This window comes from Myodes glareolus, chromosome 3, assembly GCF_982192425.1.
Source record: "Myodes glareolus chromosome 3, mMyoGla1.1, whole genome shotgun sequence".
In the NCBI taxonomy this organism is placed as follows: domain Eukaryota; kingdom Metazoa; phylum Chordata; class Mammalia; order Rodentia; family Cricetidae; genus Myodes; species Myodes glareolus.
The window spans coordinates 61,010,172-61,024,782 of record NC_142028.1 but is presented as its reverse complement, the minus strand read 5'-3'; the positions used below and the strand labels follow the sequence as shown (position 1 = coordinate 61,024,782).

General features: G+C 48.8%; 1 protein-coding gene across 9 annotated transcripts; it reads right to left on the bottom strand.

Annotated features, from left to right (window-relative positions):
* Nucleotides 1-1,682: 1,682 nt before the first annotated feature.
* Pigv (phosphatidylinositol glycan anchor biosynthesis class V) lies at nt 1,683-13,847 on the bottom strand. 9 transcript variants are annotated; one of them, XM_085686728.2, is made up of 5 exons: nt 13,753-13,847; nt 10,866-10,981; nt 6,467-6,560; nt 5,439-5,839; nt 1,683-2,519 (listed from the first exon to the last, which is right to left on the bottom strand). In XM_085686728.2, the coding sequence occupies exons 2-5, from the start codon at nt 10,941-10,943 to the stop codon at nt 2,250-2,252; spliced, it is 843 nt and encodes a 280-aa protein (XP_085542854.2). In that variant the 5' UTR covers nt 10,944-10,981; nt 13,753-13,847; the 3' UTR covers nt 1,683-2,249. The 9 variants fall into 9 exon arrangements, with proteins under 9 accessions (XP_085542854.2, XP_048290032.2, XP_048290035.2 ...); XM_048434075.3 differs by having other exon boundaries at nt 5,439-6,560; XM_048434078.3 differs by having other exon boundaries at nt 5,439-6,560; nt 13,761-13,784.
* Nucleotides 13,848-14,611: the final 764 nt, after the last annotated feature.

Genomic DNA, 14,611 nt, shown 5'->3' with positions numbered 1-14,611 from the left:
GAAGGAAATGACTTTCTCTAAACTGCAGCCGCCCAACCCAGCTGTGGCATTCTTAGACCTCGAGTAAACAGGAAGCTTCCTGCCTTGGGCCCTTCATGTTCCTCTCAGACTATTAAAGACTGTTAATAGGCCGGTAAAAGGACAGCTGCTGGCCATAAAGTCAGCCCATTCTTTAGAACCCTAGCAACCAGCCCTCCCAGGTCAGCGAGACCACGCCCTTCTCCAGGTGTTGCTCGCCTAGCAGGGGTCCTCAGGTGTAGGGTTTCTGGGGTGATGAGGCCTAGGGACAAAACAATGAGAACACAGCGCTCTGTGGGCGGTGAGCTACCTCTCCCAGGAGGGGGACAATCGCTTCTAGTTAGTCCCCAAAAGGAGACAAAAGTGAAGCAGAAACCAAAAGATCCCGTGAGTGCTCCGGCAAACGGGACCCCAGATCCACCCACAGTAATTTTGGGGAGAGGGGAGAGTCCTAGGATTTGCAGCTGCGGGTGAAGAGGCGCAGTCTTTGCCAGCTGGAGGGTCACTAGGGCAGAGGTGATCGTCCTTTGCCAAGAAGGGCAGTCGGTGTCTTGGCAGAAGGCAGAGGGCTGCCCCAATCTGTGTGTACATTTTCAGTAGCATTTGACTCTGGACCAAACGCTTGGCTGTGCTAGTGCCGTGGTGATGGGTGGGAATGCTCGTTGGCCAGGCTGGCTGGAGGCTCCCACGGAGGGTGCTGGGCCTCAGCCAGGAGCTTCCCTTCAGCTGGCAAGTTGAGCTTTCTGTCACGGTTGGAGGGAGTGTGTCCAAATTCCAACTCTCAGCTTTCCAGAAGCTGCTGCGGATTGCCATCTGTTTTGAAGAAGGCTGTTTATTGGAATTTCTGGCTCAGTGGGAAGAAGGATCATAAGACAGAGCCAAACTCACCTGGCTCAAGACAGGAACAAGCACTGCTGGGCAGGGCCAGCTTTCTCTAAAGGCACTTCCTGCCTTGGCATCCTGGGGTGCTGGGATAGGTGGGAGCCAGCCCCCTCATCAGTGACATACTATCAGTAACCAAAAGAGCCCAGCAGCAGGCACATGACCACCTTGGACTTGGCTACAACGACCCCCATCAGGGCTGTGGTGTTAGTGCCTACCAATCAAGCAGTTTTTGAGGAAGGAAAGAGTGGGTGTCATTACTCCCCATGGCAGTTCCTACTCGGGCCTGTTTCCAGGGGTGATGGAGGGGCTCTAATTGATCAAAGGAAATGGAGGTCACATTTGAGCCTCCAGGTGTTCGGATTGGGATCTGTTTAAGGTAACCTCAAGATTTATGGCCTAAAGACCTAAAGCATACCACAAGGAACCAGGACATTCCTTAGTTTCAGAGCAGGTAAAGAAGGCTCTGGAAGTAGTTTAGGATGACATAGTCAGAACATGAGGATAGGATCCGGGGTTCAGATCCTGTGCTCTGCTCCAAATCATTTATTATTGAAATTAGGGCCTCACATGCTTTATTACTGAGTTCTAGCCAAGCCCCTATAGTTTATAAAAAGTATCTTAGCAGAGCCTGTGGCACACATGTTTAGTACCAGCACTCAGGAGACAGAGACAGGTGGATCTCAGACCAGCCTGAGCTACAGACACAGGGGGACCCTGTCTCAACTCCCATGATCCTCCGCCTCTCCCCCGAATAAAAGATAATTCATTGCAAATACAAGTTTTTAAATTTTCATAGTGAGTAGACTTTTTTTTATATAAGTGCATACATCATAAAGAAAACTTCAGAAAGGTCTCACTTAGAGCAGGTGGTTCCTTTTTCCTTTGCTGTACTGTCCCCACCATCTTGGGTTGACCACGCTGTTGCCTAGAGCTTTGATCAAACATTTAAATTTACACATGTGCAGCCAGATGGAGGCAGAGTTTGAGGCCAGCCTGGTGCGAGTTCCTGGACAGCCAGGTCTACACAGAGAAACCCTGTCTCAAAAAACAAAAACAAAAACCTTCCACATGGGTCAGTAGGAGGGTTAACATTGTTTGATGCTGTTGACCCAGGAGACTCGAGGCAGCTCCACTCAGCAGAGAAAATGCTCCTCTAAACTTGTTCCACCCTGCACAAGAAGGGGCTGGCTCCTGTGCTCACATTCTCCATTCCGAAGTGGTCCGCAGGGGCCAGGGCAGATCCTAACGGACATGCTCTAGGGTGTGCAGGCAGTCCAGTCAGTGTGCTTTGAAGCTTTCAGCCCCTGGGTTAACCCAGCTTCCAGCTTGTCCCTCGAGACTCCAGGTCAAGTCCAAGGCAGGAAGTTGCAATGGAGGAGTAGTCCCAGGAGCCAGTAAGTCAGGAAATAGCCTAGAATGCATCTTGTGACTGGAGAACAGGCCTTCCAGTTGTACAAGAGTTTCATGATACAGATTCTGGGGGCCTTTATTCCTGGTGGGGTGTTTTCCTCAGGTACTATGTCCACAGATCTCAACAGTGGCTCTTCATTCTGAAGCAAGTGAGCTGGAAACCAGTACACAATAGGAGTGGAAGAGCCCAAAAATCGTGTGAGAACCTAAAAAAAAAAAAAAAAAAAAAAAGGACCATACTGATTGGAGCATTAGCAATGTGACTGGGTGAATCACGCGTGACAAGTAGGAAAGCAAATTCAGCAAAGCTGCAGAGCTGCCTGAAAGAACGGTGTACCGCCACCCAACCTTGAGTTACCAGTAATCAGTCTCAGACCAATTACCACAATAACGGGCCAACCAACAATAAAATCTCTATAGTGTCTGATTTTAGTCCACAACCTCTAAATTTTAGTATGTTGGAGGCTGGGGACAGAGGGAAGCAACAGGTCCTGGTTCATCCTTTCCTATCTCACAGTTCTGAGTCAAATCTCCAAGGGCTCTCACCTACCTTGCAGACTCTGAGCTAGCCTGGCACTCACTGAAAAGCTGATCCAGTCACAGACCCAGGCGGCTATTTTTTACTTTCCCTAACCACATGGCTCAAATAACATCACAAACTGTCAATATTTGCCTGTGAACGGAGGACAGGTAAGTGTAGGGACAAGACTTACTTGGAGACAGCCAAGAACTTTAAAATTGGACGTAAGATCAAACCCCTGATCCTATACTGACACCACCACCCCAAACATTGGACAAGATGTCTATTGCCTGTGCTCAAGACACCCTAAAAGACCGCCATGGCAGTCTGTGTCCTAGGGAAAGGCTCAAGAGAAGCTGTGTCTACTCCTGCATTCCAGCTGAACCAAGTCCTCTCATAGCCTTCACACCTCTGCGTGTGCCCACCCCATCCCCACATCTGCCCGGAATGTTTGCTGCTTCTTTGTTTTGTAGACAGGATTTCATGTAGTGTAGGTGACTTCAAACTAGTACAGGAGGATGGCCTTGAACTGATCTCTTTCTTGAGTTACTCAAAGTAGTTCACTGATTGGCTACATTGTTGCCCAGCCACCAGGGGTCCCCCTAGCTCTGTTTTCCCAGCACAAATATCATAGATGAGCACCACCATGCTTGCTTTTTTATGTGGGTGCTAAGGTTGCAACTTCCTATGTTTATACAGTAAGCATTTCAGCAATTCATCCACCTCACCACTCCTACATGCTTACCTGAGTTTTTTTTTTTTAACTCTTCAGAACCCATTTTAAATATGATGCCTTAGTGAGTTAACTACTTTTTCACACTCACAATAAATACACTAATTGATCGTGTGTGTGGTCAGTTCTCTTCTACCATGTGGATGCCAAGGACTGAACTCAGGTCAATCAGGCTTGGCAGTAAAGTCCTATACCTTTATTTCAGCGCTGGAGACTGAAGACAGGACTCTCACATGCTAGGCAAGTGCTCTACCACTAAGTTATACTCTCAGTACAATCTGAACATTTCATTGGATTCTTGAGCAGGATCTCCAATGTCGTTCTAGCTGGCTAGGAATGGACTATAAAGACCAGGCTGGCTGGGCGGTGGTGGCGAATGCCTTTAATTCCAGCACTCAGGAGGCAGAAGCAGGCAGATCTCTGTGAGTTCAACCTGGTCTACAAGAGCTAGTTCCAGGACAGGCTCTGAAGCTACAGAGAAACCCTGTCCTAAAAAAAAAAAAAAAAAAAAAAAAAAAAAAAAAAAAAAAAACCAAACCTCAAACAAAACAAACAAACAAACAATAAATAGACCAGGCTGGCTGACCCAGAACTGGCGACAATCTCCCGGCCTCTGCTCTGCTTCCCAAGCACTGGAATTACACGTCATCATGTCTGGGGGATTTTTTTTTTTTTTTTAATGTGCATTGGTGTTTTGCCATGGGTGTCTGGTTCCCTGGAACTGGAGTCACAGACAGCTGTGAACTGCCACGTGGGTGCTGGGAATTGAACTCAGATTCTCTGGAAGAGCAGTCAGTGCTTCTAAATGCTGAGCCATCTCTCCAGACCGCCTGAGTGGATTTTACTTTTTGTTTGAGATAGGGTTTCACTATGTAGCTCCAGCTGGACTCAAACTCAGAGCCTACTCACTGGTATTTTTTTTTTTTAAAGAAAGGTTTTTTTCTGTGTATCCCTGGCTATCCTGGAACGCTCTCTGTGGACAAGGCTGGCCTTAAACTCTCCTCCTGCCTCTGCCTCCTGAGTGCTGAGATTAAAGTCATATACCATTGGCCAGGTGGCGGTGGCACACTCCTTTAATCCCAGAACTGTCCTGGAACTAGCTGTTATAAACCAGGTTGGCCTCGAATTCACAGAGATCCGTCTGCCTCTGCCTCCAGAGTGCTGGGATTAAAGGCGTGTGCCATCATCGCCTAGTTGCATATATTTTAAAAAATAACAATAGTATTATAATTTGAAACAAATATGGTTTCATATAGCCCAGGCTGACCTCAAACTCACTATGTAGTAAAGAATGACCATAACTGTTTTCAGTTTTTGAGACAAGGTCTCACTATATATAGCCTTGACCTGCCTGAAACTCACAGAGCTCCCCCTGCCGCCACCTCCCAAATGCTGGGATTATAGGTGTTTTTTTGTTTTTTTTTTTGTTTTTTGTAGTGTGGGGAAAGAACGAAAGAACCCAAGGTCTTTGTGCGGTCAAGGCAAGCAGCCTACCAACCGAGCTGCACCCCTAACCCCTAATTTCATCTGTCTAATAATGTCTGTCTCGTGTTTATACCATAAGACTCATTAAGGCAGTAATTTCATCTTACTTATGTCCTATCCTCAGAGTTCTAATTTAGATTCTGGAACAAAGAAAGCCCCAGGTCTGTGTTTGTCTGGCTATTTAGCCTACGTGGATCTGAATTGCTTTGTAGTCCAGGCTACCTTCAATTTAAAATCCTCCTGCCTCAGTGCTGGGATCATAGCTGTGCCTGAGTACACCTGACTGCCCACAGTTGTTGACTAAATTAGGTACGGGCCATCGAGAGAGAAAGTTACCATCTCCCCTGCTGTATTTAAGCAGTCATTCCAGGGAGAAACCCGCCTCACCTGAACATGCATGCACAGCCCTCCAAAAAGCAGCAGCACCGCAGCGTGGACCAGGTACACAAACACCTGTGGACTGAGGAAGCCAGGATGGGACTTCTCTAGGGTCTTACTATCCTTGCATCTTTGCAGCCCAAGGGTAAGGCAGAGCCGAGGGTGGGTGGTCACATATGTCCAGGTTGCCCACATAACCAGTACAGTTACTGGTGTAGCTAGAAGAAAATTGGGCACCTGCTTGAGCTCATAGTATCGCAGAAGGCCAACATTCCAGTAGACATCCTGGATATAGCTGTATATTAGGGGAAGCTCCCAGGAGCACCATGGGGGCTCATTTTCTCCTGGAATCCGGTAGCCTTTGTCCACAGCTAACTGTACCAGAGGCTCAGGAATGGAGTGGGCAGAGCCTGGTAGGCAGAACTGGGTGTAAGCATAATACTGGAAGAGAGCAAAGGGAAGGCTGACAGTGAGTGCGGACAGGCAGAGAGAGGCCATCAGCTTGATGAGCTGTTTCAGGGGGTTCAGCATCACAAGAGAAGAGAAAAAGCCTCTGCACTGAGAGTGCAGGAGGAAGCCGACACTGACCAGCCCATTGGAGCGCACCCCAGTGGCAAGAGCAAAGAGCAGCCCACTTGCCCAGCTCCGGCCCCTCTCCAGTTGCCCCATGGCGCTGAAAGTCAGGAAGGCAAACAAAGCTTCCGAGTAACCAGCTGCCAAGAAAACATTGGCAGGGCTGAGGCAGAAAAGCATGGCTGCATAAAAGGCCTGGCGAGGACAGTGCAAAACTAGACAACCCAAATCATGAAGTGTGAGTGCAGCCAGCACAGAGAACAGAAAGTTGAGAAGTGCTACCGCGACCAGCAGGCAACTGCGCTGGCTCAAGAGGCCCTGCAAAGGTCTCAGCAGTTCAGTTCCCATCAGCAGGGCCAAGGGGAAGCCAGGGAAGAAGGCAAAGTTGTGCTCATAAAGGTAGCCGTGCTCAGCAATAAACAGGAAGTGTTCTGCATCCCATCGAGACAGACCACCCAGGAGACCTTCCACAAGCTGATCCACAGAGCCCGAAGGGGCCAGGCGGGGAGGAGAAAAGGCATCTGCATGGTGATCTGGAACGATGACATTGAAGAGTGCCTGTGGGGTGAAGGAGAACCAGGGTGTTGTAAGTAACTGGAAGGAAAGAATTACTATTCAATAAAAAGGGAAAACTGACTTGATGGTATGGGGTGTGCGTGCGCGCACATGTGTATATAAGGAGCTCCAATGCTAACTAGTTAACTCTAGCACAGAGGTCAACCAAGCAGGAAGATGCCTGAGTCTACAAATGAGAAGTCAGATCAGAATTCATATAAATTGGAAATGGAATAGGGATGGCACTCCCAGGTGTGAGAATGAAGGAGCCTGCCTGGGAAGGAAGGAGATCCTGAGACCTGAGATGGAGCTCATCAAGGATGAGGATGGAGTCCTCCTGGCAAGGAGGTAAGGATCCAGCAAGGAAGAAAGCAGGAAGCCAAGAAAACTGGCATAAACCTTGAATCTCTGAATTCAGGAGCTAGAGGCAGGCAGGGATCTGTGGGTTCCAGGCCAGTCTCATCTACACAGTGAGTTCCAGGAACAGTGAATGATGGGTGAGCTGTGGGAAGCCCAGGTCTTAGAGAACAGTGTCTTAGAACCAAGTGAAAACCAGGATTGAGAAACTGTTGAATTGAGAAACTGTTGAATGTTGCTGACAGGACCCAAGTACAACAGGAACCAAAAACCGATCACAGACTTCAACAATGAGACGGTCACAGTGACTGGGTAGAGCTACTTCAGTGGAACAGAGGGGAGCAGCCACCGAGCTAACAGAAGGGGAAAAGGAACATGCAAACATTTGCAGAGTTTCGCTGTGAAGATGAAGGAGAAATGGGGTGGCAGGGTTGAACAACGGAAAGTAGAAAGGAGTCTCGGATGCAGTCAGGGGCTCAAACTTGAAACAGAGCTGAGAATGACCTTGATTTGATCTTTCTGCCCCTGCATGTCCCAGTGCTTGGTATAGGTGTGTGTCACCATGCCTGCTGTGTGTGTGGGGGGAGGAGTGAGAGATCAGTGTTTGCTGACACTGGAATAAGTCAGTGAAAAGAAACCACCGAACAGGAGGACAGGAGGGAGGCTGGAAGGAACTCTGGGCAGGGAACAGGGGGGAATGTGATATTTAAATATTTAATTATTAAAAAAAACCTTTTCATAACAAAAAGAGACAGGTTGGCTCCTAGCAGCAGCACTCTTATTTCCTTCAAAGAAGACAGAAGACAAATGGGCACAGAACAACGTCCATCTGCAGTTCGCTTCGACTGCCGAGCACTGACCATCAGGCAAAACTGTCTTTCATCTAAACTAAAGACCTCCAGAAGTGGACAGAATCGCTGGAATCGACAGCGTAGCTGCTCAGGTCAAGGTAGGCCTGTCTTCCTACAGATTTCTGTCCATGTCTGGAGGTCTTTAGTTTAGAACTCTGGGCAAGGAACTGGGGCAGCACCTGCTGGACAGAAAAGGGGAGAGTGCTCAATCCACTTTCACCAGTGAACTCACAAAGACACATGTAGGTAGGCTACGGGATGCAGCACTCAGATTTTCCTAAGTTTTTAATGCAGAAATGCGAATTCCTACTTGACGGTACCGGGGAAAAGCTGTTAAAGATGTGTAAGGAGCCTGTAGAGACAGCTTGTGGGAAGTTCTCTTTCTACCACGTGGAACACAGGGACCAAAGTCAGGTGGGTTTGGAGACATGTGGCTGCCCTCTGAGCTATCCTGCCAGCCCTGGGTATTGAAATTTTAAAGTTTTTATTTTTATGAATGTCCGTGTGTGTGTGGCAGAATATAAAATCCAGAGACTCACACATGCTAAGTGTAAATTATCATTGAGCTACATCTCCATCCAACACTGCATTTTTTAAAAAAATCCCCCAGGTAACTGGGATGTGCAAAAAACATTTGAGAGAATAGGAGGGTGAGTGGGCTATGGAAATTCATCAAGATTTCCAGGTGGTATTAATGACTCACTTGACCTTGTATTAAAAAAAGGGCTAGTTAATATACTTGCATTTTTTTAAAAATGGGTAGTGTAGACATGAAGAAGGCAGACCACTATGTTCACCAAGACTAGACTTTTGTCTTATGTATAAAACAGGGATAATGGAAGAGAATTGCATGTACGCATAGGAATGATCACCACGAAGAAACAGACTCAGCTTAGGAAGAGGAAGCTGAAGGCTGGAGGGCAAAGGCCAAAGAAACACGGTAGGTTCCATGGATCACAAAGCCAGAGAACGTTATGGAAGGTCTGAGGAACAGAAATGAGCAGCAGAGACAAGAGAGACAGTGGTCAGAGAACAAGAGAAGCCTTGACAGACTCTCGGGCAGGGGTTGGCTATGGAGCACCACTACAGAGAGGTGGAGACAAGGTCCCTGAAAGGAAGTGGGATGATGACCTGAGGATCAGGGCGCTGACTATGTATCATCCTCTTACTACTGAAACCACAGATGTCAACAGAAGACAGAATGCCAGTGAATCGGGAGTTAAAGCCTTCACTGACAGAGACAGCGGCAACAGTGACAGTAGCTAGGGATAGAATCTGCTAGCATGAGCTTTAGAGCTGGAAGGGGCGAGGAGAGAAAGAGTGAAATCCAATTTATTGTTAATGTCTTTCTGCCTCATTAGGTTGTCAGTTACTTGAAGGAAAACATGACCTTTCACTCATAATTTAGCACAGTTTTGGGAATAGGTACTTACTATAATTTTGGTGGCTGAGCTTCAGGGATTTGAGGAAATAATACTGTTTCCAAAATCCCGCTGAACGAGAACGCAGCTGTCCTGGCTCCCTACCCCAGATGCTGACTTGCTGCACTGCTCCTTTGGCTCTGCCAGGAACTCAGCTGATGCTGGTCCAGAGCCATCACTGAGTCAGGCTCCCCATCCTAGCAACAAGAGCACTGCCCAATTAAAGGCTCATTCTCTTTTTGGTCAGTTTCTTTCTTTTCTTTTCTTTCTTTCTCCCTGCCACCCTTTTGTTTTTGTTTTTTTAAAGACAGGGTTCCTCTGTTTAGTTTTGGCTGTCCAGGAATTCACTTAGTAGATGAGATTGACCTTGAACTCACAGAGTTCTGTCTGAGAGCTGGGATTAGAGGCGTGCACCACCACTGCCTGACTCTTTGGTCCGTTTCTTCATCACGCCACTGCAAACAGTGGAAAGAAATGGGATGGGGGTGACAATCACAGGTAACAGCACGGCCTTCAGGTTAAGGCCCCCAAAGCCAAAAGAACCTGAAGTGCTTCATTTAATAAGGGAAGAATAATTCAGAGCTAGAAGCTCAGAGGGAGGAAAGAAAACGTTTCTACAAAGGAAGCAGCTAGGAGCCCCAGATATGGATGATAAAGAAATATGTATCATGGGCTGGAGAGATAGCTCAGTGGTTAAGAGCATTGACTGCTCTTCCAGAGGTCCTGAGTTCAATCCCCAGCAACCACGTGGTGGCTCACAACCATCTACAATGAGATCTGATGCCTTCTTCTGGCATGCAGGCATACATGCAGACAGAGCAATGTATATAATAAAGAAAATAAATCTTAAAAAAAAACACACATCATTATGTCAATACAGTAACTCTAGGGTGTTGACAATGATCATAAACTCATAGACCTGCCAGACGGTGGTGGCACATGCCTTTAATCCCAGCACTCAGGAGGCAGAGGCAGGCGGATCTCTGTGAGTTTGAGGCCAGCCTAGTCTACAAGAGCTTGTTTCCAGGATAGGCTTCAAAGCTACAGAGAAACCCTGTCTCAACAAACAAACAAACAAAAAAACGCATAGACCTACCAAGTATAAAGACCTACCAAGTATAAAGCACTAAGCTAGGCACCAAATAATTCATATATATGTGACTTTGATTAAAGTACGTATCAAGGCGGACTAGGGAAAAGGTGGCAAAGGGCAAACATACTGAGAACTGAGTGGCTAGGACAGCAAGTGGGGAACCATTCTTGATGAATATCATAGACGGTCTCAGAACTCTGGAAGGGCTTTCTCTCTAACACAGTACTCAGGCTCCAAGTCAGGGTGCCCCGGCAACACTTTGAGCTGTCACAAACACCTCAAAGATCTCTGTTGGTGAGACCATCAGATAACTAAAGTCTGTGGGAAAACCTCTAGTTTGGGTAGGGAGTTAGGGAGCCTGGGGTCCAACTCTGGCCCTTTATCTTGCTACATAGCTTAATGTGTCTGGTTCACGTGGATGACACAGATTAATACCACTACTAAGGCTCTTGCCAGGTCTAAGTCTGTCTGGGTCCAACCACATGAAGAGGCATAGTAGGAAGCGGAGAGGTGAGGACCATTTATTCTTCATTCGTAGCTCAGTCATAAGGCAACATTATGTTCAGAGCAGGTGTCGGAGACTGACCTGTAGTGTTAGGGTCAAGATGCGGCAGCTGACTGCAAATCTCAGCACCTCTTTCTGGGATGGGTCCAGGGGCCACATCCTCTCGTCACGTCTGAGCTTCCTCAGGCTTCTAAACTCTAACACCCAAGGAAGAAAATGTCACACATGGGCTGAAAGAAAGTAAATAACATTTTCTTCACAGGAGCCACCCCCTTCAGCCCTTCTATGACAACATAACCATCTGACTTCCCAGAGGGAGACTATCTTGAAGGCAGATGGATTACTGGGTGTCACTCTGAAACACTGCATTCTAGTATTCAGGTAATTTCCACACAGATAAGCAAGAAGCTGGAAAGTTAAGTGCCCAGAAGTTTTAAAAGCCTGTTGAATGCTTTTATGTAGGAGTCAAAGACCTGGGTTCAAGTCCCAATTCTGTCACTGGCAAGTTCTCATTTAGTCCCCCTGAGATTCCTTTCTATATACAATGAGATAAGACTATCCCCACCCACTCCCAGCTCCCAAATCTGTCACATGGCAAAATGAACTAAACTAAAAGTGCCACACAAATCAATGCTGTGGCCGCTATTATTTGGCGTGTGCCCTTTCCCTCTTGCCCAGAATAATAAACTAATTCCCAAACCAGAGTCCCCAGAGTGGGGCACAGAACCATCTTAGAAGCCTGTAATAACTCCACATGCCAGCGCAGCTCTGTGATGTGTGTTCAGCTGGTCTGTTAAATTAAGTGGAGAAGGGAAAGAAAACCGCTGCTCGGCAGGACTTCAGCCAGCTCCCATTGCTAAAACAAACTTAGGGCAAAACAGAGTCTACCACCAGGGAAGGAGTAAACGGCTATTTCCCATCTCCACAGGGGTGGCAACAGTGTACAAAAACCAAAGCTATTATGAGACACAGAATGCACGTCAAGGCATTTTCTTTTCTTTTTCTTCCCTCTTTCTCTCTCTCTTTCTTTCTTTTTTTTTTTAAGCAGTCATGGCTCCTACAGTGTTAAAGCAAGAACCACAAACCTCCTTTGTCTTCTCTCAGGTGGCTAACACCTCCCAAACTTTTAGGTTCCACTTGCTTTCTGCAATGTTCTGATTCTCACCAGCGTCCAGCGCCCGCGCACTACGCTCTCACGGCCTCTTGCCCTGACACACTGCTGTCTGTTCTGTATGAGGACAGGGACGGCCCTAAGTGTAGTCCCGGGAAGAGCAGAGAAACTGACATCTGTACACCTGTTCTGAGTGAAGCATCGCCAGTTCTGTCTCTAGATCTAAATATCACTGGTCCAAATATTCCTCCCGTCACAGTTCATGTTAAAAAGCAAGATGGCCCAACATGTAAGGGTACTTGCCACCACAGTGACCCACAAAGCTGAAGGAGAGAAGGCACTCCACACACTGTCCTCCTACCTCCTCCCACGGGTGTGCCGTGGCACAGGTCTAGCTACACACATATACACAAACACATGCACACAAAGTAACAATTAAAACAAGCAAAGCAAAGCAAATGACAAAGTCACAGAAGTCATGGGAGAAAATAAAATCCTCTGCCAAGGGAACAGGACTGGCTAACGGCGACAGTACTTCTCACTTGGCACAAGGGGGCACCTAACGCTTGCTTCTTCACCAGGAGGCCAGAGGAAAAGGAGGGCCCCCCTCTCGACTCCCAACGACACATGGCTTTACCCGTGGAAGTTCAGTTAAAGTTAAGCTTCTGAACAGCCCCAGGAAGGAGTACTTTCTGACTGCACATGTATCTGCAACACTAGATTGACTAAACCCCCCAAAAAATCAAAGAAACACGCACACCAAATCTCTTTTGTCCTAGGATAAATTCATTTTTTTTTTCTTCACTGGCCTCCCCACTTGCATGCACAAGGGAGGCAGGGCACAGAAAAGTACTGAATCCACCTCTTCCTCTTTTAAACCCTGGCCTCAGTGGCCACAGGACATGCAACCCACACTTAATTTTCGATTAAGTCAAGTAAAATCAGGAGGCAACTATTCCTCTAGCTATTTGCCAATATCCCTTTGAAAGAAGTCCCTCGCCAAATCACACTCTTAACTGGTAGGACGCTTAGAATCAACAACGAGTTTCATTCTTTAATTTTCACGTGAGATAGGCTTCGGAGATTTCACTAGACACTAGGAGGCCGGATTATAATTACCATTGCCATTTTATGGATATGAAAACTGAGACTCACTGGAGCCACGTGACACACCCACTACTTTTAAAATTCCTCATGCACTGCTTCCTGAAACCTTATGCCCAAAGTCATGAGCGCGTTCTGCCACAAACAGAAAGGGTCTGCATTCCTTTCCAGCCAGGACAACCCAGGTCTCCAACACCTAGCCCAGTACTTCTTCCAACGATAGCGCATGTTGTTCCTGGAAGCTTATGGTGATGGGCCCTATCTGGAAAAGCCTGTTCAGCCGAAGCCCTGGCCTCTCCGGGCAAGGCTAACATCTCGGTGGGGTGATGTGCTCTGACCCAGGGTGCTCGGGGACAGAGGCCTCGCGAAGCGCACGGCCTTCTCCTTTCACTAAGCCCCGCGGGGCCGGCAGCCCGTTTCAGCCTGTTCTTTTCGGACACACTTCCTACCCGGGACGGGGTACTGACCCTCACCCCAGGCAGCCACGGCCCAGGACTTCGTCCCGAGGGAACCGCAGGGCCGGGCCAGGCAACAGGGCCGGAAGCAGACGAGGGCCGAAGGCCGCAAAGGAAGAGGCGGCGCCGGGGGCCGCTATGGCGGAGGGGCGGGGCTCCTCGCGTCTCTACAGCCTCCGCCTAATTTCTCTCGGCCTCCGTTTGACAGCTTCCCTCCCGGGAGAACTCCAGAACGCCAAAGAGCTGGCGCCGGATACCCCGCGCCCGCGCGTCCAGACCACCCCCGCCGAGCGCCAACCTCAGCACCTCCATCCGGGTCCCGGGCGTCCCGCGCCTGCGCGCTGGCTCCGCCGACGGCGGCCCCGCCCAGCTCCTGCCCGGACTCGGAGCGCCCCGCCTCCCTCCTCGGCGGCCATGTTGACCCCGGCTGGGGCGGGGGCCGAGGGTGTGCGTCGCCCCTTCCCGGCGCGGTGACACCTGAGGAGTCTGCCTCTCGCTCGCCGTCAGCGTGTGCGCGGGCATCGCGCTCTCAGTCGGCGCTCGCGCCCCAGTCCCATCCCGCTGTGGGCCGAGGCTGGACTGGGTGCTACCCCAGGCCTGACCAGCGCAGCGGGAGCCGCACGTTCTCTCCTGTCCTGCCACACCAGCTCAGCACCGGGCCTGGCACACAGTACACAGTGTGAATAGGCCAGAGACACCCCTTGTTGTGGGTTTTTTTTTTTTGTGGCAAGCAGCGATACCCAGCGCCTGGGCGCGAAGAAAGTGGGGGATCCCCCTGACTTTCCCTTCCTCTGGCTATGGAGGGCCTCTGCCCAGCTTCAGTTCTCAGCCCCACCTCGGGTGGCTGCAGAGGACGAGGAAGGAAACCTCAGAGAACATCCCTGAGGACTCCTCCCTCAAGCAGTTTCTGTCGTAGGAAGTGGCGCCAAAAGCAGAAAAAAAGGAAGCTAATTCAACAAAACCGTCTGTTGGGGAGGAGCGGCCAGTTGGTACCCCTGTAACGGAAACTGTTAGAACGACTTTGCACCCTCCCCAAAGGAAATAGATAATAAATCCTTCTCCGTTGGATTTCTTGTTTCTCAGGATTCCAAAGCCGCCTGTGGTTTCAGTTATCTGTCCTCTCAACGTAGTTTGGGTCTGGGTTAACCTCTGGCCAC